The sequence below is a fragment of the Megascapheus bottae genome, unplaced genomic scaffold, assembly GCF_031878675.1.
Source record: "Megascapheus bottae isolate mThoBot1 unplaced genomic scaffold, mThoBot2.hap1 H_1, whole genome shotgun sequence".
NCBI lineage: Eukaryota > Metazoa > Chordata > Mammalia > Rodentia > Geomyidae > Megascapheus > Megascapheus bottae.
In genome coordinates, this window is record NW_028327858.1 from 2,770,365 (window position 1) to 2,792,691 (window position 22,327).

General features: G+C 45.7%; 1 protein-coding gene and 1 long non-coding RNA gene across 5 annotated transcripts in view; one reads left to right on the forward strand and one right to left on the reverse strand.

Moving 5' to 3' along the window:
- LOC150038997 (uncharacterized) overlaps nt 1–10,707 on the reverse strand; it is a 156,799-nt gene extending 146,092 nt beyond the window's left edge. Inside the window, exon 1 of one of the 3 annotated variants that reach the window (XR_016534571.1) lies at nt 10,620–10,707. This is a non-coding gene — a long non-coding RNA (uncharacterized LOC150038997). Of the gene's footprint in view, nt 1–8,344; nt 8,529–10,619 lie in introns of those variants that run through there. The other 2 variants (XR_016534570.1, XR_016534572.1) reach the window with 2 other exon arrangements.
- Nucleotides 10,708–10,720: 13 nt separating this feature from the next.
- The window catches only part of LOC150038998 (prospero homeobox protein 1), a 48,253-nt gene continuing 36,646 nt past the window's right edge, over nt 10,721–22,327 (forward strand). For both annotated transcript variants that reach the window (XM_090328136.1, XM_090328137.1), the window contains exons 1-2: nt 10,721–10,824; nt 18,715–20,509. In XM_090328136.1, the coding sequence (XP_090184262.1) occupies nt 18,782–20,509 (1,728 nt within the window). In that variant the 5' untranslated portion in view covers nt 10,721–10,824; nt 18,715–18,781. The remainder of the gene's footprint in view (nt 10,825–18,714; nt 20,510–22,327) is intronic.

Consider the following 22,327-nt stretch of genomic DNA (forward strand, 5'->3'; position numbering starts at 1 on the left):
CCTCCAGACCAAGATCAGTCTTTCTCTTACTCCCAGGTGGTCGGACCCGCTCTCCATCTTTCAACCTCACTATCAAAGATGTATCATCTTTATATAGATTTCACTATCATATTTGAAGAAAAGGAAAACAAGAAGTTTAGCTGTGCCTAACACCCCTAAAACACTGAGAAAAGAGAAGAGGCAAGCAAATGAAAACATGATGGGGAAATGGAGAGGAAGAAAAGGTGGAGCAGACCGGATATGACAAAGAATCAAGACATGAACACAAAAGGTCAAAGGGAGAGGAGAAAAAGAAAGAGAGGAGGGGGAAAGGAAAAGGGCTAAAAAATGAAATCTTAAATGAAAGAATCCCCCCCCCCCATTCCATAAGCTCAGTTTCTCAAGCACCTAGACAGTGGCCAAGTTGAGGGCTGAGAACAGGCTTGAAGGAGGAAGGGGGCTTTTCTGGGCAGTCCAAGGTCAAAGGGCATCTTCAAAACCAAATCTTGATTAGAGCCAGCTAAATGTTTTGACTTGGGGGAGACAGTCAGGATTAAAAAGCAAAATAGAGCAGCATGGAGAAGAAAGAAACAGGAAAAGAAAGGAAAAAGTTTTAAAAAAGGAAAGAAAAGCCATGGTGGACACAATGGGAAGGATAGAAAACACTTCTGCTTGGGCTAGCCATCTACTAACAAGCTGTAAAGATCTCCAATGACAAGTTGTCACATTAGTTTAGTGAGACTGAAGCAGTCCTTATCCCCTTTCCTGTGCTTAATCTCTCCCTGCGAGCCACAAAAACATGCTACCACGTTTAATAGGATTAGTATCGTTCACTTTCTCCCCCACCCCTTTTTATTTTTACAATTCTATTTCAGCGACCCTCCATCCACAGACTTCCTGTGGTGCCCAGCAAAACCTGATGTATGTGTGTGTGTGTGTGCGTACGTGTGTGTGTCTGTGTATGCATGTACACATGTGTGCATGGCTTTTACCCTCTACAGACATTATTCAAATCTGAAAAAAAAAAAAAACCCAATGTATTTGTTGACCACTTTGTCCCTTTTCCTGCACTGAATGATTTTCTCCTCCTAGAAATAGCCAGAGCTGGAGGGGATCAGATTGGTGATATAAAGGTTCAGGCAAAGCCAGGCCTGATTATGAGAATAATCATGAAAAAAACAAAACAAAACAGTCCCAGCAAAGGCTGGGGTCTAAGAGAAATTGTTTTAGCTCAAACTACAGGCAGACCTGGGTTTCAATTCTAACTCCTCTATTTACTTACTTGGTAGCTTTGAATAAGCACTGAGGCCTTCTACACTTGTTCCTATGGTGGGGATACCGGTCTCCCTAGTTGTTGGGGGAGCTGCAAATAAAATACTTTATTCCCTCACTTCAAAATTCCATCGCTATATGTTTGGACTCCTGAGGCCAGCATGCCGTACTTACAATTGTGCATTAAAGATGACTATGTGTTTCTCTACCAAAGCCATCTTTAACTGGATGCTGTGTCTTTTGGTATTTTCATATTAAAAAACAAAACAAAACCAAGTACAAGTGTGAGTACAGAATTCAAAGTGTCTGACATACAAGAAGTGCTCAGTAAATGTTACAAGTACCCGTCATTGCTCCAGATCATTGCCCCTTGTGTTTTGTGTTTTCACTGCAAGATCACATTGGAATATGAGAAAAGGAAGTGTTACCTTGCCCATCGTCCAGATTTTTCTAGAACAAAGCTCCTAATGAGGCTTCAGAAACTTAACCACACCAGAAACAGCCCAGAACTGTTGAATCAGTCCAGGCTCACCAATCACCATGCTTAGCAGCATCTAACAAATGACAAGCATTTGATAAGTGGCCGATTCCAATTTTGTAGAGTCCTCTTTGAGTATTACACCCCCTCTGCTCTTCCCAGCATTAGGAAGAGACAAGAGGAACCTGTCTACATGATGGATGAATGGGGGAGGGGGAGAGGATCCACAAAGTCCTGAAGGATGTACACTGAGCCTCACTTGGGTGGGAGATAGGTATGTTGGGGGGGCCATGAAGGCACTAAAGGACGCTCTGACTCTCAGATTCCACATTCCATGCACCTAAGAGGGGGCAGCACTCATAGAATCAAGATCCTGCCAGCAACCATCCCCCTCCTTTCCCTTCCCAGGAAGAATCCTGAAATCTCTGCCCCTGGAGGTGGCAGTCCCAGAGCTGTTGTTCCCCAGCCAATTTAGGTTTAGCAAGGAAGCAGCATCAAAAATGTGGATGATGGGCTGGGAGTCTGGCCTAGTGGTAGAGTGCTTGCCTAGCATGCATGGAGACTTAGAAATGGTGTTGTGGCTCAAGTGGTAGAGCTCTAGCCTTGAGAGAGTCCAAGGACAGTGAACAGGCTCTGAGTTCAAGCCTCAGGAGTGGCAAAAAAAAAAATGTGGATGAGAGGAAGCCATGATATTTGGCCCTTCATCCCGCCAAGAGCAGCAGCCAGTTTTAACCTCCTACCTCACCTTCCTCCTACTTCTCCCTTCACCTCCCAGATGACCCTCCACATCCTGTCACACCCAGGAACCTCAGTACTGGGAACTGAGGCCCTGTGAACCATCTAGCACTGCACCCTCTACTTCCACACCTCACTTCCTATCCCTTCCAGGCTCCTACTCTTCACTTTCTCTCCTCCCAATTCCCACTCCTCACTTCTTTCCATGCTCCCTACTTCAGGTCCCCATTCTCTCTCCCCCAGGCTCCTCAGCAACCCCTATTCAGTTCACTAACTTTATACAAACACATTTGTGTTCTCCCCACCCACATCCAACACCCTCCACCCCACATACACCCCACCTTGTCCCCTCTCCAACTACTGGGCTGTGCTTATCTAGAATCTCACCCACATCTTTCCTGCTGCTCATCCAGTGCAAGAGTTGGGCAAAAAAAAATCCTCTACTAGGAAGGGGCTGAGAAACAAAAGCCAAAAGCAGCCACCCGATGGCCTGGCACCAAATATATGTGCCTTTCTAATTGTCCTGGTGTGCCCTTTGGGTATAATCCCCTAGAGACACAGACATTTTCCTCCTGAATAAAACAGGAACCTTCCATAAGTGCCCCCAAAATACCCAGGAACAGGCTCCTCTCCCCCAAGGACAGCTACTTCATCTCATTCAGGGAAATCTAAATCCTTGCAGTACTCACTGGGGACTGGTCCCCATTCCCATGCTGGAAATTCTGACCCCTAGAGAAATAGGATTGCTTTCGCTATAGCCTTTTGAGGGTACCAGCAGAACACCTTCTGTGGGACGTTGAACTAGCTGCTCTTTCTCCAGAACCGACATTGTAGGCTAATTTGCTCTGCTGTCTGCTGGTTCAGCCTGTTCCATTTCCTTGGCTTTCTTCCCCTCACATGGCTTCAGAGTCACAGCCAGGCAAAGCACTTTCCTGCCTGTCTTCCTCTCCTTGCTCACAGCTGTCTTTGGTTGGGCACTCCCTGCATTACCTTGTCTCATGCTTGGATTCAATGGTCTGAACATAATCTTAAGAAGGCTTGCTTTTTACTTTACATGCATTTGGGGAAGTTGGTTATTCTCACAAGTTAAATCATATGCAGATGAGATGCATTTGTTTTTGTTTACCTAGGAATGTTGACCTTCTTATTTTTGTATTTCCTGCTTGTTATTCCCTATTGAATAGCACTTTTTTCTTATTCTAATCAGAAGCTTCTATGAGAAAGGTCCAATGTCTGTGAAGTAGGGAAGGTGAAAAAGTCCTCACCCCCACCCCCACCACAAAAAAGAGAGGGAGAAAATTTTAGATTGGCAAATCAGTGAGCCTGGCAAAAAGTTCTAGGTCCAGGAACATGAGGCCTATCTTTCAAGCATGCACAAATTCTGTTCTGGATGGCCTAAAAGGTGTGTGTGTGTGTGTGTGTGTGTGTGTGTGTGTGTGTGTGTGTTGTACATGAGCCCAAGGAAGCAGTCTGTGTGGGCTACATTTGTCCATGCATGCATGCACATGCAAGTCCAGTTATTCAGAAAAAAAAAACAAAAACGTTAAGACAAGAAGGTGTACAGGAGTGCTGATGAACCTAAATCTAAAAGCTTGCATTTGTGAGCAAAATAGGCTCCATATCTCAAGTACCAATCATGTGCTGAGCAATTCCACTTGTGTAGAAGTCTCTTCTACACAACTCACAACTTGGATTATTATCTCCATTTGAACCATCAAGAAAATGGAGGCTTGGGAGAAGTTAACTCACTCAAGGTCATCATGGAGTCAGTCACCCCTGTTTTTGTAGTGTGACACTGTGAGACTTCCCCAGATTGCCCCCTCCTCTTCCTCCTCCTCCACCTCCTCCTCCTCCTCTCCTACTAGAGCCTAGCCTGGAAATCCTTTTATTTAGTTTAAAGCTCCTTTGGTGATTCTGATGATCAGCAGGTCCTTGCAAGTGCTCCTCACATCAAACCCTCCTGCTAGCCCACTTGTGAGTCTTCCCTCTGAGCAGCCTTCTCCACGTTGGATAAAACATTTAAAACATATTTAAATAGCAATTTCGAAAAACTATGCAGCATATGGCTTTCTCTTTTGATCTCAAAATGATGACAAACAGACACTTAGATACTTCATAAAAGAAATATTACCAGAAAAATTATAGAAACCTGGCTTTCAACTTCGTCTTGCTCTAATTTAAACAAAATGCAACTTTCCGGAGTTATTCTTGCCCCGAAAAAAAAAAAATCCAAAAACTGGCTCTTCTTTCTCTTGCGCTCCCTTCTCTGCCCGACGCCTATTTATTTCTAGCCCGCTCCTCAACCTGAATAAAAGCTTTGTAAGAGCTTTGTAAGTATGGGTAACTCAAGTCCTATCACCAAAGCCCAGAAAATAGAGCACCTCCTCTGAATTCTCACCCTTGACATGAAAGACCAAAGAAAGGGGAAGCCGGAGTAACCGCCAAATACCCTTAAATTGACAAAAGAAGCCAGGGCAGAAGGACAGATTTTCATTCCTCCGAAGGTCCCGCCCCTCTTGCGATCCCGAGAGACACCCCGCCCCCGCTCCCCATTCCTCACCCCCAGTTCCCTGTCCAGTGAGCCCACCCGCTGTGGCGCGCCGCCACCAAGTCCTCGAAGCAACAGGCAGCGGCTGGCGGGGGAGGGGAGGCGACAGAGGGAGGGGGCAGCGCTGACCTGGTCGCAGCCCACGTTTCTCAGCCCCGTACGACGCCCCCCCCCACCCCGCCCCAGCTCCATAACCCACCCTCAGCAGGTGGCTGCCCTCCGCACCCCACTCCGGGGTTCAGAACCGGAGCGATCGGAGCCGGGCTGCGGCTCCCGCGGACACCTGGGGAAAGGCCGGGATGTGGGGGCTGGGGTACCCGGGACAGCGGGCGGGGCCCTCTAGACCCCCTGCGGGCGCTGCCCCCAGAAGCTGGGGCGCTCGCTCCGCGGGGTTGGTGGCACTGCGGCCCGCGCGGAGTCACTCGCTGGCCAAGGCCGGGCCACGGAGCGCGGGGCCGCGGCGAGGAAGGACACTCTGGGGGGAGTGGAGCGGGGGAGAAGACACCCGGAGCAATCGGAGGAGCAGGAACCCTGCTTCCCGCCCGAGGCCGAGTCGGGAGAGGAGACTCCCGGCCTTCCCGCCCATCCCGAAACTTTTCCAAGGCGCGCGGGCGTGTTCCTCTCGGATTTTTGGCAATCCCGAGTCACCCCCGAGGAAGAGGCACACACCCCTTCCCTCCTCTACACCACCCCGCGAACTACGCGCGGCGAACACACGGGAACCCCACGGGAGACGTGGGCCTCTGGAGGGGGGAGTCGCCGAGGGTGGGCGCGCAGGCAGTAGGCGGCGGCTCCGGAGCAGAAAGGAACTCACGAAAGCCTGGAAGAGCGCTCAAAAAAACAAAACACAACCCCACAACAACAAACCAAAAAACCTGCCCCAGCTCGGAAGGATAGCGGTGCCCAGAGGCTTTGCGTAACTTTGCCCACTGCGCCCCCGCGGGCAAAGGCGCGCTCTGCCTCTCCCTGCCCGCCGCCCTCCCGGCCGCGGCCCGAGCCAGCCTTTGTACTTCAGTGACAGCCAAGGAGAGCTGATCCGAACCTCCGCTGCTGGTGGCATGTGTGTGTGTGTGAGTGTGTGTGTGTGTGTGTGTTTTAAGTAAAATCACTGCGTCTCCAAATCCTAGATTAGAGAAAGGCCAGTTATGGGGAGGAGCAAGTGAACCCCCTGGAAAGGAGAGCGGGCTCGTGGCCTGGCTAGGCGCGGTGGCGAGGCCCGGTGGAGTGGCTGGATTATGTAAGTAACAGCCCGCCCGGTGCCGGACACCATCTGTTAATTTCTTGATATTGGAAAGTTGGGTGCCTGAGGCTAAGCCGGGGCTGGCTGCCGAGGGCTCCCAGTCTGTCTATTCCTTATTTCTCCAGGGCAGGAAACGCACCTCCCTTGGTTTTTTTTTTTTTTTTACCCATTTCCATCAAATCAAGTAGCCGTCTGACCCCTGGACCACCACCCCAACACCACCACCCCCAATCCTCACGAGTGTGGGCTGTGCGCTGTTGGGTTGTGAGGAGTGGAGAGCGATTTTCTTTGAGGTTATATTTATAAGAATGAGTCCTTCTGACTACTAGATACTTTTCTGACACATTTGCACTCTTTGGGGTAAAGGAAGGGGGTATCCCTCTTATTCAGGGAATAAGGACTTTTTTTCTGTAATAAATTACTTTTTCTGTCAACACCCCTGTCTGCAATTTCTCCTAAGGGTTATATTTCGACTTCTTTGGAGTGATTCGTTTCTGTTTACTTTGAAAGCTGTTGGTTAAACAAACATCACTCAGAGGCTTCTCAACACTGGGGTTCCCCAGAGAGAAAGCCCGCAGCTGTTTCTTGCTACTGATCTTGCGGTATTTCACTTTCTGCCCCACTATTCAGAGCAAATCCAGGTTGGGTTTGGCTGGGCACAGGGGGGAAAAGAATGAGAGAGGCCAAGTGTCAGCTTGCCTGAGGGACTACCTGCTGCAGGCCAGTCTGCTCCCCCGGGTTGGGTTTTCTTTTTCTTCCCGTCCTCAGGCTGCTGCTGGTGGGTTTGGTGGGTAGGTGGCCATGAGGGTTCTCGCGCATCGTTTGCTGGAATTCGCGCCTCTGTTTGCCTGCCTCTCATCTGGGTGTCTTAAGGTTTGATGATGGCTGGATATAAGTTTTTAAATCTCCTACACGCACCCTCTTCCCTCCAAACCCCAATTAATGGCTTTAAGAAAGAAGGGAGGGGGCTACACCAAGGAAAAGTCAAGGCGAATGTGTTTAACCCCGAACCAGATGCACTGGTGATAACGGCAAGTTTGACTCTGAACACACACACACACACACACACACACACACACACACACACACACACACACACAATCCCCCTCTAGATAAATAAGCAAACGCAACCCGCAGGGGGTTTGTTTGAAGCTGGATCCGAACTCGAGTTAACTTCTAAATTGCTGGTGTGATTTTGAACATCGGGAAGGAGAGGACGCGCTGACCCTAGTTAGGTCTGGCCTCTGCTTTCCCAGATGGAGCCATTATCTATGCGACTTCTGCCCCACAACGGATCCGCTCTCTTTCCCCCATCAGAAAACAAACCAGAAGTGACCGCAGATAGGGGGCTTGGGCCTGACGCCTGGCTGCAGAACCCCCTTCCCCCCACACCCAGACACCCAGGAGAGCATCCTAGCTCGGACCAGAAAGGTTGCCTAGCTTGTTTGTGGCCGCGGCAGGAAGAGATCAGCGTAGGCTGCTTACAAAGCTGGACTGAAGAGCCAGCTCGCCCGCCCAGCGTAGCGTGCGCGCCTGTTTGAAGGAGCGGCTCCTGCGCCCCAAAGCCGGCTAGGAATTGCTACCACCGAACAGCGTGGCGAGCCGCGAGCCTGCACCGCCCAGCCTGGGGGGTTGAAGTGTTTCTTCCAGAGAATGCACTAAACTTTTAAATCCGGCCTTCTTTTGCCCCCCAGCAAAAGTCTGCCTTACTGGGGTGCGCTGGGGAACTTTTCCCGCCGCCTGATCCTATCAGGTGTAGTGTGTTCAAAACGTGCAACAGAGAGCACGTGCATCAGAGGTACAATTGACCCAAAGTTAAGGGCTGAAGTTGGAGCTCTTTTCTTTCCCTAGTCTCCTTTCTTCCCGCCCACCCTGAGCACCCCCCTTTCCTTCCCTGGTCTCCTCCCTTTTAAATATCAAATTGAGCAGATGGTTTTAAGGGGTAAAGAACATACGTTCTTTACTAATACCAGTTTATTTGTGGGCTGCCGCTAATTTATTTGTTCAAACAGGTTTTTAAAGAAAAAAAATAATGAAAAAGAGCAAGAGAACAGCTTCGACCCAAATTTTCCAACACAATACACCCGCTTACCTCGAAGGGACCATCCTGTATCTAGTGAGCATGAGGGCAGATTATTTCAGTTCCCAGTCTAAACTGTCACATCCCTGTAAGAACATTTGATTCAACAGCGGATCACTGGAGGGGTGAGTGGTGTGTGCCTGTGTCTGTGTTATTTCCACAAAGGACTGGAGGAGTGTCTAGGGGAGAGGAGGAGGGGAAGGGGTAAAAGGCTGGAGATGCACCTATAAGTCTTTTCCCATCTGGCTGACCTGATTTCTCCCTCCTCCCCTCCATCACCAGAGCCAAAAGTTTGCTACAGGCTATGGACTTGAACATACTAACATCGTTATTCAGAGACAAGACTTAATATCCTGTTTACAGTTGGATAAATTTGAGGGTGCAGTTGTAAATATCTCAGAGAGGTGTGTGTCTGTGGCAGAAGATGTTGGTAGTGGCTGACCCGTATCCTCGTAACACACCCCATAAATACTGTTGTGACAACGCGGCACGACCTTTGATCTGATTAAATTCAAGGGACACACACACACACACACACACACACACACACACACACAAATACTTCTCCCTGTCCTACCTTAAAAAAAAGGAAAAAGATCCCCTAAATACTGAGCATTGAGTCTACAAGGTATGCATGTTTCTGCTTCGAAGCTCATGACGAGTCCCAGCTTTTATAGGATCTTTAAGTCATAAAGCGGCTGTTTTATTAAATGCTGTTTACTATGCCCAGTGAAACCTTCATGCTAGGGCTGGAAGGAGGCTGTCTTTTTAGCGTTTGTTACTAGCAAAGCTCAAAGAGCTCTTTAAAAAATATATCATCTGAAGAAATCTGGTCAGTTATTTCACCCACAAAATGTCAAATCAAAATGAATTTTCTATGGCTTTACCTTAGAGCCTGAGATTTTTAGCGTTTGAAATTTTCTTGCCTAATAAACTTCAAAGTTTATCACCCTGACATTAACATTGTGTAAATCCTATGTTGGACAGTTTTACCCCCGTCCCCAGTCATTTTGAGCTAGGGGGAGGTAATTGGAAGATAATGTTTGTGATATATATGTTTACATATGTATATATGTATACACACATATATAGCTGGTGTATCCACAATCCATATAATATTGTTAGAGGTGACAGAAGGTGAATATTATTCTTCCTAATCATTTTGACCTGTGATTGGGACTCAGTGTGGGTTTAAAAAAAAAACATCAAATTCATTGGACTCAGGGTGAAACATTCCCCCCCTCATGATTTTAATTCTAAACCAACCTGAATTTTATCCTTCACCTCCTCTTTTAAAAGCGTGACATATACCGTTGATACCGCCTAGGAGCTCGGTTAAAAAGTAGACTGGTTTGTGGATTTCCACCCCCTCAAACACACACACACACACACACACACACTCCCTCCTTTTATGCCACCCCCTCAGCCCCATCCATCTCCCCAACACACTTTTTCTCTAATATACTTTTCCGTGTCTTCCTCTACCCAAGTCCAGGGAGCGCTCACTCGCTCAGCGGCTCGGTGAACTTGATCAGCTGTATCAGGGAAATAGGGGAAAAAAAGCCCAGCGTCCTGGAAGATCAAGTGTGAGCCGGGCGCCGCTCTGCAGAGCGCCCGCAGATGGCTCGCCGCGGCTCGGGCGCGGAGATCCAGGCGCCCCGAAGCAGTGGCAGGGCGGGGTTGGGAGCGGGGTGGGTGGGGGGACCTGGGTTGGAGGCCCAGGAGGGGGTGGGGGAGGGCCGCGGGAGGAGGGGGCTCTCCCCTTCTCCCCTCCCAGCCCCTCACCCCTCCATCCCTTTTACATATATATGTGGGGTTTTTTTTTCCTCCCAAGTTCTCTTGCCTCGCTATCCCCCCTTGAATCCGAAGGCGCCTCGCGATTGGGTGCTGGGGCCGGGTACGTCAGTCAGACTGTGACGTGCAGTCTTCCTGTTTCCTTCAGCTGTGTCTTAAAGTAAATCTTGTTGTGGAGCGGAGCCCTCAGCTGAGCGAGCGCTCGGAAACCATTCACCATTGCAGCCGCGCGGAGCAGAGCGGCGCAAAAGAGCTCCGGCCGGGGCCGCCCGCGCCCTCGCCGCCGCCTCGCCCGCCTCGCCGCGCCCCGCGCCCCGCGCCCGCGCCCCGGCCCCGCGCGCCCTCGCGCGCCGCTCCTTTTCTTCTCCTCCTCCTCCTCCTCTGTCCTCTCCTCCTCTGTCCTCTCCTCTCCCCGCCCCGTCCCCGCTCTCTCTCTCTCTCCCTCTCCCCCTCTGCCCACTCGCCGCGCTCTCCTGCGCTCGCACAGACTCACCGCGCCTGGTCCAATTATCATATTCATCACCCGCAAGACACCACCGTGTGTGCGCGCCAGTGTGTTCCTCTCTCTGCCGGCCAAAAAGAGAGAGGGAGAGAGAGAGGGAGAGAGAGGCGAAAGAGAGAGAGAGAGAGAGAGGGGGGAGAGAGAGGGAGAGAGAGGGAGAGAGAGAGGCGCCCGGTCCCACGGCTCCGCGCAGCGCGTAAGTATCTTCTCCCCCTCGCGAGTCCCCTCCCCTTCGCCAGAGTCACTTGCACTGGCTTGTTCCTTCTAGAATGAGAAGGAAAAGAAAAGAGCCTCCCATTACTCACACCCGGGGAAACAATCTCTTTCCTCCCACCCTCCCACCCCAAGAGTTTTTTAAAAAATGAAAGGAGGGGGGTGGTGGGGAGGCGAACCCTAATCAAACGGCCTCTGCACACTTTGCAGAGCAGGGGGAGCCTCGGCGGGACGCCGCGCTCCGCTCCGCTCACTTCCGAAGAGTAAGTGGTCCGCTTGGCTTTTCTTTCTTTCTCCTCGCTGCTGGTGGCTTGGGGATGGTGGTGGTGGTGGTGGTAGTGGCGATGGAGATGGGGGTGACCGGGGAGGAGGGGACGCGCTGATGTCGTCGCCGATCTTGTCACCTTTTGTGTATCTGGGGTACGAGGACGGTTTGGCTGTCCTCCCTTCTTTCTCTTCTCAGGGGAGAGGGACAACGAGGTGTGGAGGGGGGACCGGGGCGCTTTTTGTTCATCTGGATTTCCATCCCCCACCCCCACCCCCCTCTTTCCGCCAAGCTCCATCCATCCCGTCTCTGGGTGAAAACTCCACTCCGGGGGCTCGTCCCCAGGTCCTCTCCCTTTGTCTTGTTTATTATCGCTCCCTTTCTTCCCAGCTCTTCCAATTTGCTTGTAATTTGCATACCTTTCACTTCTCCTTTTGAACCCCAGCCGAGGGACGGGGAGTGGGGAGGAGGGCCCAGGGAGAGAGGGGGGAGGAGTGGGGGGCGCTCTTAGTACTTTTCTCCACCCAACACTGTCGACGCTGAAATGTTGAAGTCGGGGTTGGAGCTGTGGAGTGATGGGTCCTGAGCACGCCACCCCTGTCCGGACTGGGGTAAGGTGGCACCAAGTGCCTGGAGTGCAGGGGTCGGGGCGCCGAGCGCCGCCACTGAGGTGGATAGAGGAGTCGAGATCCGGGTGGGATAGGAGTGCGCTCCTGCAGTGGGTTGTGCGTGAAGAATCTCACGACCATCCCTGGCGTTCTCTGGTGTTGGGCAGCTGCGCTCTGGTCTTGCCGACTTGGTACCAACTGTTTTACTCCAGTTTGGAGGACTGGGGAATAATGAGAAAAGAGGAGAGGTGAGAGTGATTGTTGTGAAGATTGAGGAAAGTGCAAGGAGTGGGGGGAAGGGAGATGAGTTCTTTCTTGCCTGCGCAGACAAGAAGGGGGGAGGGGCGATGGACATCACCCAAAGTCCAGTTTAGCAAGTTGTTGGCTCTTCTGGTGTGCCAGCCAGTCAGTTCTCCTGCTAGATCTGATGGGGGTGAGGGAGAGGCAAAGGAGGAGAAGCTTTCTACACCAGAAAGGGTCTCTGGACCCTTCTCAGCTTCTTGGGATGTTGAGTTGTCCAGGAAGATTGAGAGCAGAAACAGGAGGAGCGGTTGTCTTGAATAGCCCAAAGGAGTCAGGTTGGAGTGTGAAGCTGCTGTTCTTGGCAAACCCTAGAGCCCTACCTGCCTGGGGGAAGACTGGGAACGCACCTACTTCTTTTAATTTTTCCAAGAAGGTCTGTGTTGTCTCCTTAAGCTTATAAAAACAGAGCAAGCACAGGGTGGCCTCGTCTAAAGTCAAGGCTGGAAGTCTCCTCTTTCCTCTCTCCCTCTCTTCCTTCCCCTCCCTTTCCTTGCTCCCACGCCATCTCTTCTAAAAAGAAAGAAAATCATTTCCTTTCTTAAACAAGATAGGCAGAAGTCTATTAGCAGAGTGTGTATGGGCAGGGCCTGACAGGTGTGTTGTGTCAAGAAAGACAGGTGCAAATTTCCTCTGTGTCTCTGTGTGTCTGTATAGTTCCAGACCACAAGGCTGGTTTGAGGGTTGTAGAGGTTTATGAATTTATGGTTGTCCTGGTTAATAGGATTGTCTGGGCTAATGGAAATCGGGCTGCTGTTTCGTGGAGCCCTGCCATGTGAGTTCTTTGAGAGGAGGTAGGGGCAAGTTGGTATGTATTTGTTTACTTTTCCGAAGGATGTTGGCCAGCGGCTGTTGAGGCCATGTCTCAAGCTTCTGTCTGCTGGTCTGCCAAATGCACCCCCACTTGAGGCAGCAGGTGGAGACAGATTGACTTTCCCTGTGCTTCCCTCCACTTTTCAGTTTATGCCTATCTCCCAGAGATGGGCAGGCAGGGGGTAGGAGAGGGGGGGAAGAGGAGAATGCGTGCTTGTGTGTGTGTGTGTGTGTGTGTGTGTGTGTGTGTGTGTGTGTGTGTGTGTGTTGTGTCTTGGACGGCCCTCCACAGCCTTGTAACTGCCAAAATACCAAAGTCAGTTTGAAAGTGTTACTGGCATTAAAGCTTATCTTTTAGCATGCTTTCTCTCTGCCTAGAAAGAATAGGTATGTGCATAAACTCTTTCAAGTCGCATGCTAAATACTCTCATAAAGTCATTGTACCAGACATGTGCCAGATGTCCTATCTATGACTTTGATGGAGACAGAAAAATCTAAGGACACAAGGGGTAACTGTGCTCTTCTATGGGATGCAAGTTTGGGCAATGTGTTCCCTAAAGTTTCTTTTGAGAGCTTGAGAATATTTTCAGAGTGAATTGCAGTGTGTGATGAGCAAGCGGGAAAAAGGAGTATAAGAATGTGTGAACATGCTTGTATGACAGTAAAACTGAAGGAGATAAAGTCTTTGGTTTTATATGTGAGGGAAAATACTGGGAATTCAGTATAAGCACTATGCTTAGAATTCTTAGGACTTGACCTTCAAAAATGTTTCTTTGAACAGGCTACTTCTCTAAGTCTAGAAAACTATGAATAGGCTAGATAACAAACAGTTTGGGTTGGTTGTTTTGGCTTGTTGAGTATTTATCGTTGTTGTCATGAAAATGAAATAGTATATGTTATTTATTCTTTAAATTCTTTAAACGTGAAAGTCCCCTCCACCATGTTTTTCTTGTGTGCTTTTAAAGTTCTTTGGTTATTGAATTGTCATCTATGGCTTTGTTCATTTACTTTATTTTTAATGGAGGTTATCTGTGCTTGGCACTTATATTGATATTTTATGTGTCCATTATGCAGAATTCTATTTAGTTTAATCACCACCTTGTGGGGGGAAAGTCATGCATACATAAAATGCATCTTTGTTCACTTTTCCTGTTTCCTAGCATAGGTCTTCCAGAAGCCGTATGTACACCTCAAAATCCAATCCAGGTTTTCCTCTAAGTTGCCAGACTTACTCCTCTTTATTCAAAACTCAAAAAGGTCTTTGTCACCAATTTCTTATATCATTTCTGCAATTGCCTCAAACTTGCTATAGCAATATAAGAATTTGTGTATCTAGTTATGAATAAAATGTTATTGTGTAGTATAAAAATTGATCATCTACATGATTATCACTACAGTTTGTAAGTATTTGTAAAAATTGTGAGAGACAGCTATAAGGAATGTCTCAAGCCTTATTGCCTAGTACATTCTAAAGCTTCAAATGACATTTAGATTATTTCAATTTTCTTCAAAAAGACAAAAAGAGGTGTAAGCCTATTTTCATAGGATTATTTCTCATACTCTTTTATTTATTTAGTTAAGTAACATATTACTTTTTAAATAAGCAGAAATCAATATTTTTGGCATGTCCCAGGGAATTTTCTGAGTTCTTTATGCAGGTGAGAAATGCATTGATTTCTTTTTGCAGTCATGGAGGAATTGTAAAGAAATAGCTATGATTTGAGAATTCGATTTTGATAGAAAATTTAAGAATATGCCAATACAATCTGAGTTAATTGAAGTACTAATTTGTGCCAAATAGTTTTCTGCAAAAATAAATATCGAAAGCTTCCTTAATCTGATAGTAAGAAGACATATCTTTGAAGGAAAAATTACTAATTAGAAGGCATGAACACTTATACATAGGGCAGGGAACAATTTAGCTTAGAGATTCTTTTTTCGGGGGGGAGGCTATAGCTAAACCAAACCATCTGATTTTTTTCCATTGAACTACTAATTTTCAGATTGAATTATAATATTCTTTGTTTATGATATTCCACTTGAAATTTCATAACCAGGTTAACTCAAGTTGCTTAGATGTCTATTCAAAGATGAATTTCTAAAAGAAGTAAAAGTTTAAGCAGTTTCTTAAAATCATTTTTATCAACAAATACAGATAATAATCTAAGCAAGAAACTGTGCCAACCTTACACTCTCTCTGTCTCATAAAAGATTTTTCTGAACTATCTGAATAATTACCATAATGAAACACTTCTTTGTCCAGAATCTGGACTCCAGATAGATGCAGTAAAAGTTGTATCTCCCTCCCCTTCCCCAGAATAACTTCTTTATTAAAGTGGAGCGACGAACCACTTTCTAGTTCATATTTCAGAGTTCCTTTGAAATTATTTACTGACTATTCTTTTCTTCTAGTATTAAGCAATGAGTATCCTTAGGATTCTCCAGGTTAAAGAGAATATCAAAGAATTCAGATTTTTATGAAGAATCTTATAAGATAGTTAAAGTATAACTTGATCATAGCTTGAGGTTTGCTCTTCTGGTATCTGTTTCTTAGTAGAATCTGCTATTGTACAGGAATTACCAAAGTATTTTTACAGATTAGATGCCAATTGGTACACTAAAAACTTTCAATGCTTTAAAATTTCTGTATAGATTTTCACATTGACTAATAAAACACTTATAATATATGTGTATTTGATCAATAATAATTTGGATTTAATTCTACGTTAGTGTTTTCCTGATATTGAGAATCACAACTACTGATTGAAAGGCTTCACACTGACTAGTTAAACCCAGAATTCATGCTAAAATGAAAATACTGTGAAAGTCAACTGCCATTGTAGTGAAAGATTATGGTTTAGTACATGTGTTGAGGAACACAGCAGTTTTTGAAAATCTTAGTGAACAGGAGGGTATAGATGATAAAGCATTCCTTAAAATTTTTAGACCATGAATTGGGAAAGTATTAAAGCAATTAGAAAATATTTTCAAGTGATTTAATGTATATTATGATCGTTTGATATTCACACATGGTAAACATAGTCACATATATTTTGTTCATAAAACATGATGGTCATAAACTATTATGTCAACAAGTTATTATTATTTAACCTCTCTTATAATGATCTTGGATTATGGTCACAAGTGTATCATCATTCCCATCTTCATTTCTAAGGTTAGATCTAAGCTAGCAAAAGGGCTATTAATTTATGCCTCTTCTTGTTGGATTTCATCATTTCCCCCTTTGTTTTGTCCTAACTGTTACATCTCAGCTGAAAACAGCTAAAATATTCTTTAGTTCTTTTATTCTTTAGTATAAGAACTGAAAATATTCATTCTTTGCCCAAGACAGAAATCAATCATTTAAAAAAAAAAAAGGTGTAGTTGGATGAATTTGGAGGGAGTTACGGGATAGCTTCTTCTAAACAGATAAAATGATCATGTTCAATTTGCATTTCCTATGTACTGAAGGCAAAAGAAATGTGTCTTTCTACCTTCTATGCTAGGAAGAGCACCCTTCTCTTGGCTAGGGCACAAATCGGGAGTACAGCTGTTGATACCTAGACTAGATGAGAGTAAGTCCAATTGACTCAGGGTAGATGTCAGTTGGGATGTTGCCTGGGTATGACTTTGTGTCCGTCATCCTGAATCTCTGCTACAGAGGTGTTCTTCCCATACAAAGAAAAAGGGGCAAAAGGAAAGTTCAATGTTAAGGTGAACAAGGGGAGAAAACATACTGCAGGAAGTTTATTTGGTGTGTTCATTGAAAATCTATGAGCTTTGCAGATGATAATAAAGGGAAAAGGATGTATGTACACACACACACACACACACACACACACACACACACACCAGCACAGAATTAGTCCAAAGACTCTCCCTTGTATCACCCCCTCCCAAACATAAGAGTTGAGAAAATTCATCCCTTTTCTTCTTTTCTCTCTCTCTGTCACCTGACAACTACTCCTGATTTATCAGATCTAACATGCAAGGGAAATATCTGCCATTACATTTTTTTGTTTTTTTCTGAAGCCAATTTTATTATTAGTGTGTGAGGAGGTACAGATATTTTGAATTTTGATTTTGAATTCAATAGCAAAATCAGTCAGATGTCTGTTTCCATCTCAACTTAAGGAAATTTTATTTTGAAGTGTACAAAATATACTTCAAACATACAAACATATATAGAAACATCATCTTGATTTTGTGGTGCCCTAAAGCCATCATATATATATATGTATATATATACATACATACATACATACATACATACATACATACATGTATCTCATATTGATATTGAGAGTATAAATACTGCATGATGAAATCTTGGTCATGACTTTAAAAAATACATAATGTTGCCATGTAAACGCTGAGCATTCTTCTTGATTTTTATAGGTTATTTCATGCTGAAATTATGCCTATTTGCATGGATAGTCATTCTTTAAAACTAGCCACAGATGCAGTCCTAGGGCGCACGTAGATGTTTTTACAGGTGAACCGAAAGAGATGGGAGCTGTTCCAAACACTCTGCACGCTGCCTTTGGCAATAGACCCTGTTATTGTGAAGATGTGCTCTGTTAAGCAAACGTGAAGTTCAGTATCAGATAAACCTGGCATGAAAAAAAATATTGTCCTCTTTCTTCACAAAGCGTTAATTGTAAACAAAAAGATGTGACATCTTACATGTATTCAAAATTTGAGGTTAGCATTGCTACCTAATAAGTCCCACAATGTGAGATGAGTCCCACAATGAGATGCAAGCAAGGTTGTTCTCTCTTTATGTGGTATCTTCAAGAAACAATAGAAGCTCATATACAAAGAAGGTATTTCCCTTTCTCACATATTTGATGCTGTTTTGTTTCTTTATGTGTCTTCTTTTGGTTGCTTACTCTAAGGTTTTTTTTTTCTTTCCCTTTACTTGGCGTAGGAAATAACATTTTACAACTGGCATGTGTCAGATAGTTCCTTTAGACATTTCAAGTTTAGATTTGGCATATAATAATAGAGGAAACCCAGAATTGAACATGTATTTCTCCTTACTTAGTCCAATATATTGTTCTACATTTTGATATCTGAAATGTATCCTTCTTTGCAGTGATTTCAACTTCTCATCATTAAAACCAACAAAAAGGACATCATGAAAAATTACACATATTCTGATAGTTATGTTAAAATTCAACAATGGATACCCATCTCACATGATCTAAGAAAAAAATGCCCAATAATGCTAACTAAGCAGACATGAAAAATTAATATGTGTACATTTATTTCAATGATAAAGTGATCATTTATGTTTGAAAGAGACTGGTTAAAGTGTTCTTGCCATTTCACATGTGACAAAAATATTTTAAAATTCAGTAACAAAGGATGTGTGGCAAATATATGCACTTATTATAGTGTCTTTTTCCTTTGGTAACAGTCAAACCACAGAAAGTTTAATACACAAATAGAATTGTCCACCCAAATTTCACACAGCCTCAAAAATGTACCCTTCTTTCTTAAGTACAGACCACTTTTTATCTTCTTTTATAATATGACTCAGTGCCCAAAATTTAATCAATTGGTTGTCACAGGCTGTGTTCTTATAATCTACCGTTTCTTCTGAAGATAAACAGTATCATTTTAGGCATTTGTGAAAGAGAATCATATTACTGGTGCTTAAGCAGTTTTTGCTTTTTTTTTAATCTTAATCCATCTTAAACCAGTGGAGCAGAAATATTTAAAAATGTTTCATTTCAAGCAGAGTGCATAATAAATTGCAATAATTGTAATGTGCCATAAATCCCAGAGCCTATGCATTTTGCATTTGATTCAGGATTGAGGTCAGGAAATTTGGAGAAATTTAAAGAAAATGATTCATCAGTCCTTTTGTTCTGTTGGCTAGGGTCCCGGGATTCTTGAGCTGTGCCCAGCTGACGAGCTTTTGAAGATGGCACAATAACCGTCCAGTGATGCCTGACCATGACAGCACAGCCCTCTTAAGCCGGCAAACCAAGAGGAGAAGAGTTGACATTGGAGTGAAAAGGACGGTAGGGACAGCATCTGCATTTTTTGCTAAGGCAAGAGCAACGTTTTTTAGTGCCATGAATCCCCAAGGTTCTGAGCAGGACGTTGAGTATTCAGTAGTACAGCACGCAGATGGGGAAAAGTCAAATGTACTCCGCAAGCTGCTGAAGAGGGCGAACTCGTACGAAGATGCCATGATGCCTTTTCCAGGGGCAACCATAATTTCCCAGCTGTTGAAAAATAACATGAACAAAAATGGTGGCACCGAGCCCAGTTTCCAAGCCAGCGGTCTCTCTAGTACAGGCTCCGAAGTACATCAAGAGGATATATGCAGCAACTCTTCAAGAGACAGCCCCCCAGAGTGTCTTTCTCCTTTTGGCAGGCCTACTATGAGCCAGTTTGATATGGATCGCTTATGCGATGAGCACCTGAGAGCAAAACGCGCCCGGGTTGAGAATATCATTCGGGGTATGAGCCATTCCCCGAGTGTGGCATTAAGGGGCAATGAAAATGAAAGAGAGATGGCCCCGCAGTCCGTGAGTCCCCGAGAAAGTTACCGAGAGAACAAACGCAAGCAGAAGCTGCCCCAGCAGCAGCAGCAGAGTTTCCAGCAGCTGGTTTCAGCCCGCAAAGAACAGAAGCGAGAGGAGCGCCGACAGCTGAAACAGCAGCTGGAGGACATGCAGAAACAGCTGCGCCAGCTGCAGGAAAAGTTCTACCAGATCTACGACAGCACCGATTCTGAAAATGATGAAGATGGTAACCTGTCGGAAGACAGCATGCGCTCCGAGATCCTGGAAGCCCGCGCTCAGGACTCTGTAGGCAGGTCAGACAACGAGATGTGTGAGCTGGACCCAGGACAGTTCATTGACCGGGCCCGAGCCCTGATCAGGGAGCAGGAGCTGGTGGAAAACAAGCCCAAGAGAGAAGGGAACAACAACAAAGAGAGAGACCACGGGCCAAACTCCTTACAACCAGAAGGCAAACATTTGGCCGAGACCTTGAAACAAGAACTGAACACTGCCATGTCGCAAGTGGTGGACACCGTGGTCAAAGTCTTCTCGGCTAAACCCTCCCGCCAGCTTCCTCAGGGCTTCCCACCTCTGCAGGTCCCCCAGGCCAGGTTCGCAGTCAACGGTGACAACCACAACTTCCACACGGCCAACCAGCGCCTGCAGTGCTTTGGCGATGTCATCATTCCGAATCCCCTGGACACTTTTGGCAATGTGCCCATGCCCAGCTCCACAGACCAGACAGAAGCACTGCCCCTGGTGGTTCGGAAAAACTCATCCGACCAGTCTGCCTCTGGCCCGGCCGCTGGCGGCCACCACCAGCCCCTGCACCAGTCGCCTCTCTCGGCCACTGCAGGCTTTACCACCTCCACCTTCCGCCACCCTTTTCCCCTCCCCTTGATGGCCTACCCATTTCAGAGTCCATTAGGTGCTCCCTCCGGCTCCTTCTCGGGCAAAGACAGAGCCTCTCCCGAATCCTTAGACTTGACTAGGGATACGACGAGTCTGAGGACCAAGATGTCATCCCATCACCTGAGCCATCACCCCTGCTCACCAGCACACCCTCCCAGCACGGCTGAGGGGCTCTCCTTGTCCCTCATCAAGTCCGAGTGTGGAGATCTGCAAGACATGTCTGACATCTCACCTTATTCGGGAAGTGCAATATCCTTTTCTTTCCCCCCTCTTCAAGGAGCAAACCCCCAAACTCAGACTGCATTTCCCCAGGGATTAGGTTTACACAGGGTGATAGACAATAAGATTGTGCGGATTGTACATAGGCTTTTGAATCTCTCTCGTAAGGACATGATACTCTCTGTTTGCTGTCAGCTCTGAGTAAGGCCTTTTTCTGATTGCAGGGAAACTTCCCTGGACATCTCTGCAACTTTCATTGCTTCAGAGGAGTGGTCTTCAATGGGGGGTGTTTCCACAGCACTCTGTGTCTTTATACAGTCTGTCCTGGTTTATCCTCTCTCCTTTTTTTTTTTTTTTCAAGAGTAGATTCAGAGATGGAAAAACAAAATCTCTCCTTGTAAAATGCTGAATTCTTTCAGGTTTTTTTTTTCTTTTTACAAAGATGGTAAGTTTGATTCTGGTGGAAGGAGAAAAGTCAGTTTTCAGACTCCTTTAAGAAGAATTTTCTCACTTTACAATGTCTCTGGGACCCCTGGCTCCTAATTAAATCTCACCAAGAGCCCTTGATTAGAAGGAAGCTTGCTCTCCTGGGAGGATGAAGGAAGGACCTGGGTGAGGCGTTCCATTTTGCCTTTAATCTTTAAGTGAGATTTTTTTTTAAATGAAACATGCAGGTACTGATTTATTCAGGCAGCATCAGTCTCTCTCGTTCACCCAAGGTCTGTTCTATGGGTCTGGTGCAGCTGCTTCTACGCATGATTAACCTCTGCTCAGCCATACACAGAAATCTTTTGTCCTAACATACACAAAGCAAATTATTTTGGAAAGCAAGAGAGCACAATTAAATATAAAACTCAGCTGTATTCGACTTTAAAATGGCTCTCTTTCTATGACTCCTTCAAATTCTGAACCTGACTTTTATGTAGAGATGACAGTTATATTTTTTTTAGTAGACCTATCCTTCACTCTAGCTATTTTTAGCCCCATGATTTTTCCCCCTCTATCTAAATTGGTCCTTTCTGTGAATTTTTAAAAAAATCTTGTGACTATTAGTCTTTTAGGGTAGTAGACTAATAGCATTTGAGGGCAGGTGGAGGCATGTTTCTTGTATAATAAATTACCAGATGGATATAAAATTTAGCAATTAAGTTGGCTGTTGCTAAATTGAGGATTTTGAGCAATCGTCTTGATGACTAGAGACTGACATTTTAGTATCAAAGCCCACTCCAGAGGCGGCCATGAAAGTGCCAAGTCCCAGCTATGGTAGAAATGTTTTCCTAGGGTCATCCTCTTGAGATGGTAGAAAAGTCATTGGGAAGGAGAATTGAATCCATAAGTGTGAGACTCTCTTGGGCCATTAAACATGGAGAATCTTGCCATAATGAAGAGAAGACTTGGGTAAATGGGAAGAGAAAAACATTAATGTCTTATAGTTGAGCCTTGGCTTCATTGCTGAAGCTAAGCTGCAGCACACACCGTGCCATTGAGGCATTGCAAGCAGGCAGTACATTTTGGTGAAGATGATTAGAATGTGGCTGTTGGTGATGAGCAAAACAAAGTAACACACAATGGCTCAAATGGTTTGTTTTTTACCATTTGCCAAAAAAAAAGCGCATCTTTTTTGAAGTTCATACCAGGAGTATAATGTCTAGGACTAGACTCTTACACCTCTGAGATCCCTGAATTAATTTTGAAAATAGTAATAATTGTACACTCTCTCTCTCTCTCTCTCTCTCTCTCTCTCTCTCTCTCTCTCTCTCTTTCTCTCTCTCTCTCTCTCCCTCTCTCCTTCTTCCTCCCTCCCCCCCTCAGTGTCACTGTCTCTCACATCCACAGACAGGAAAGGGA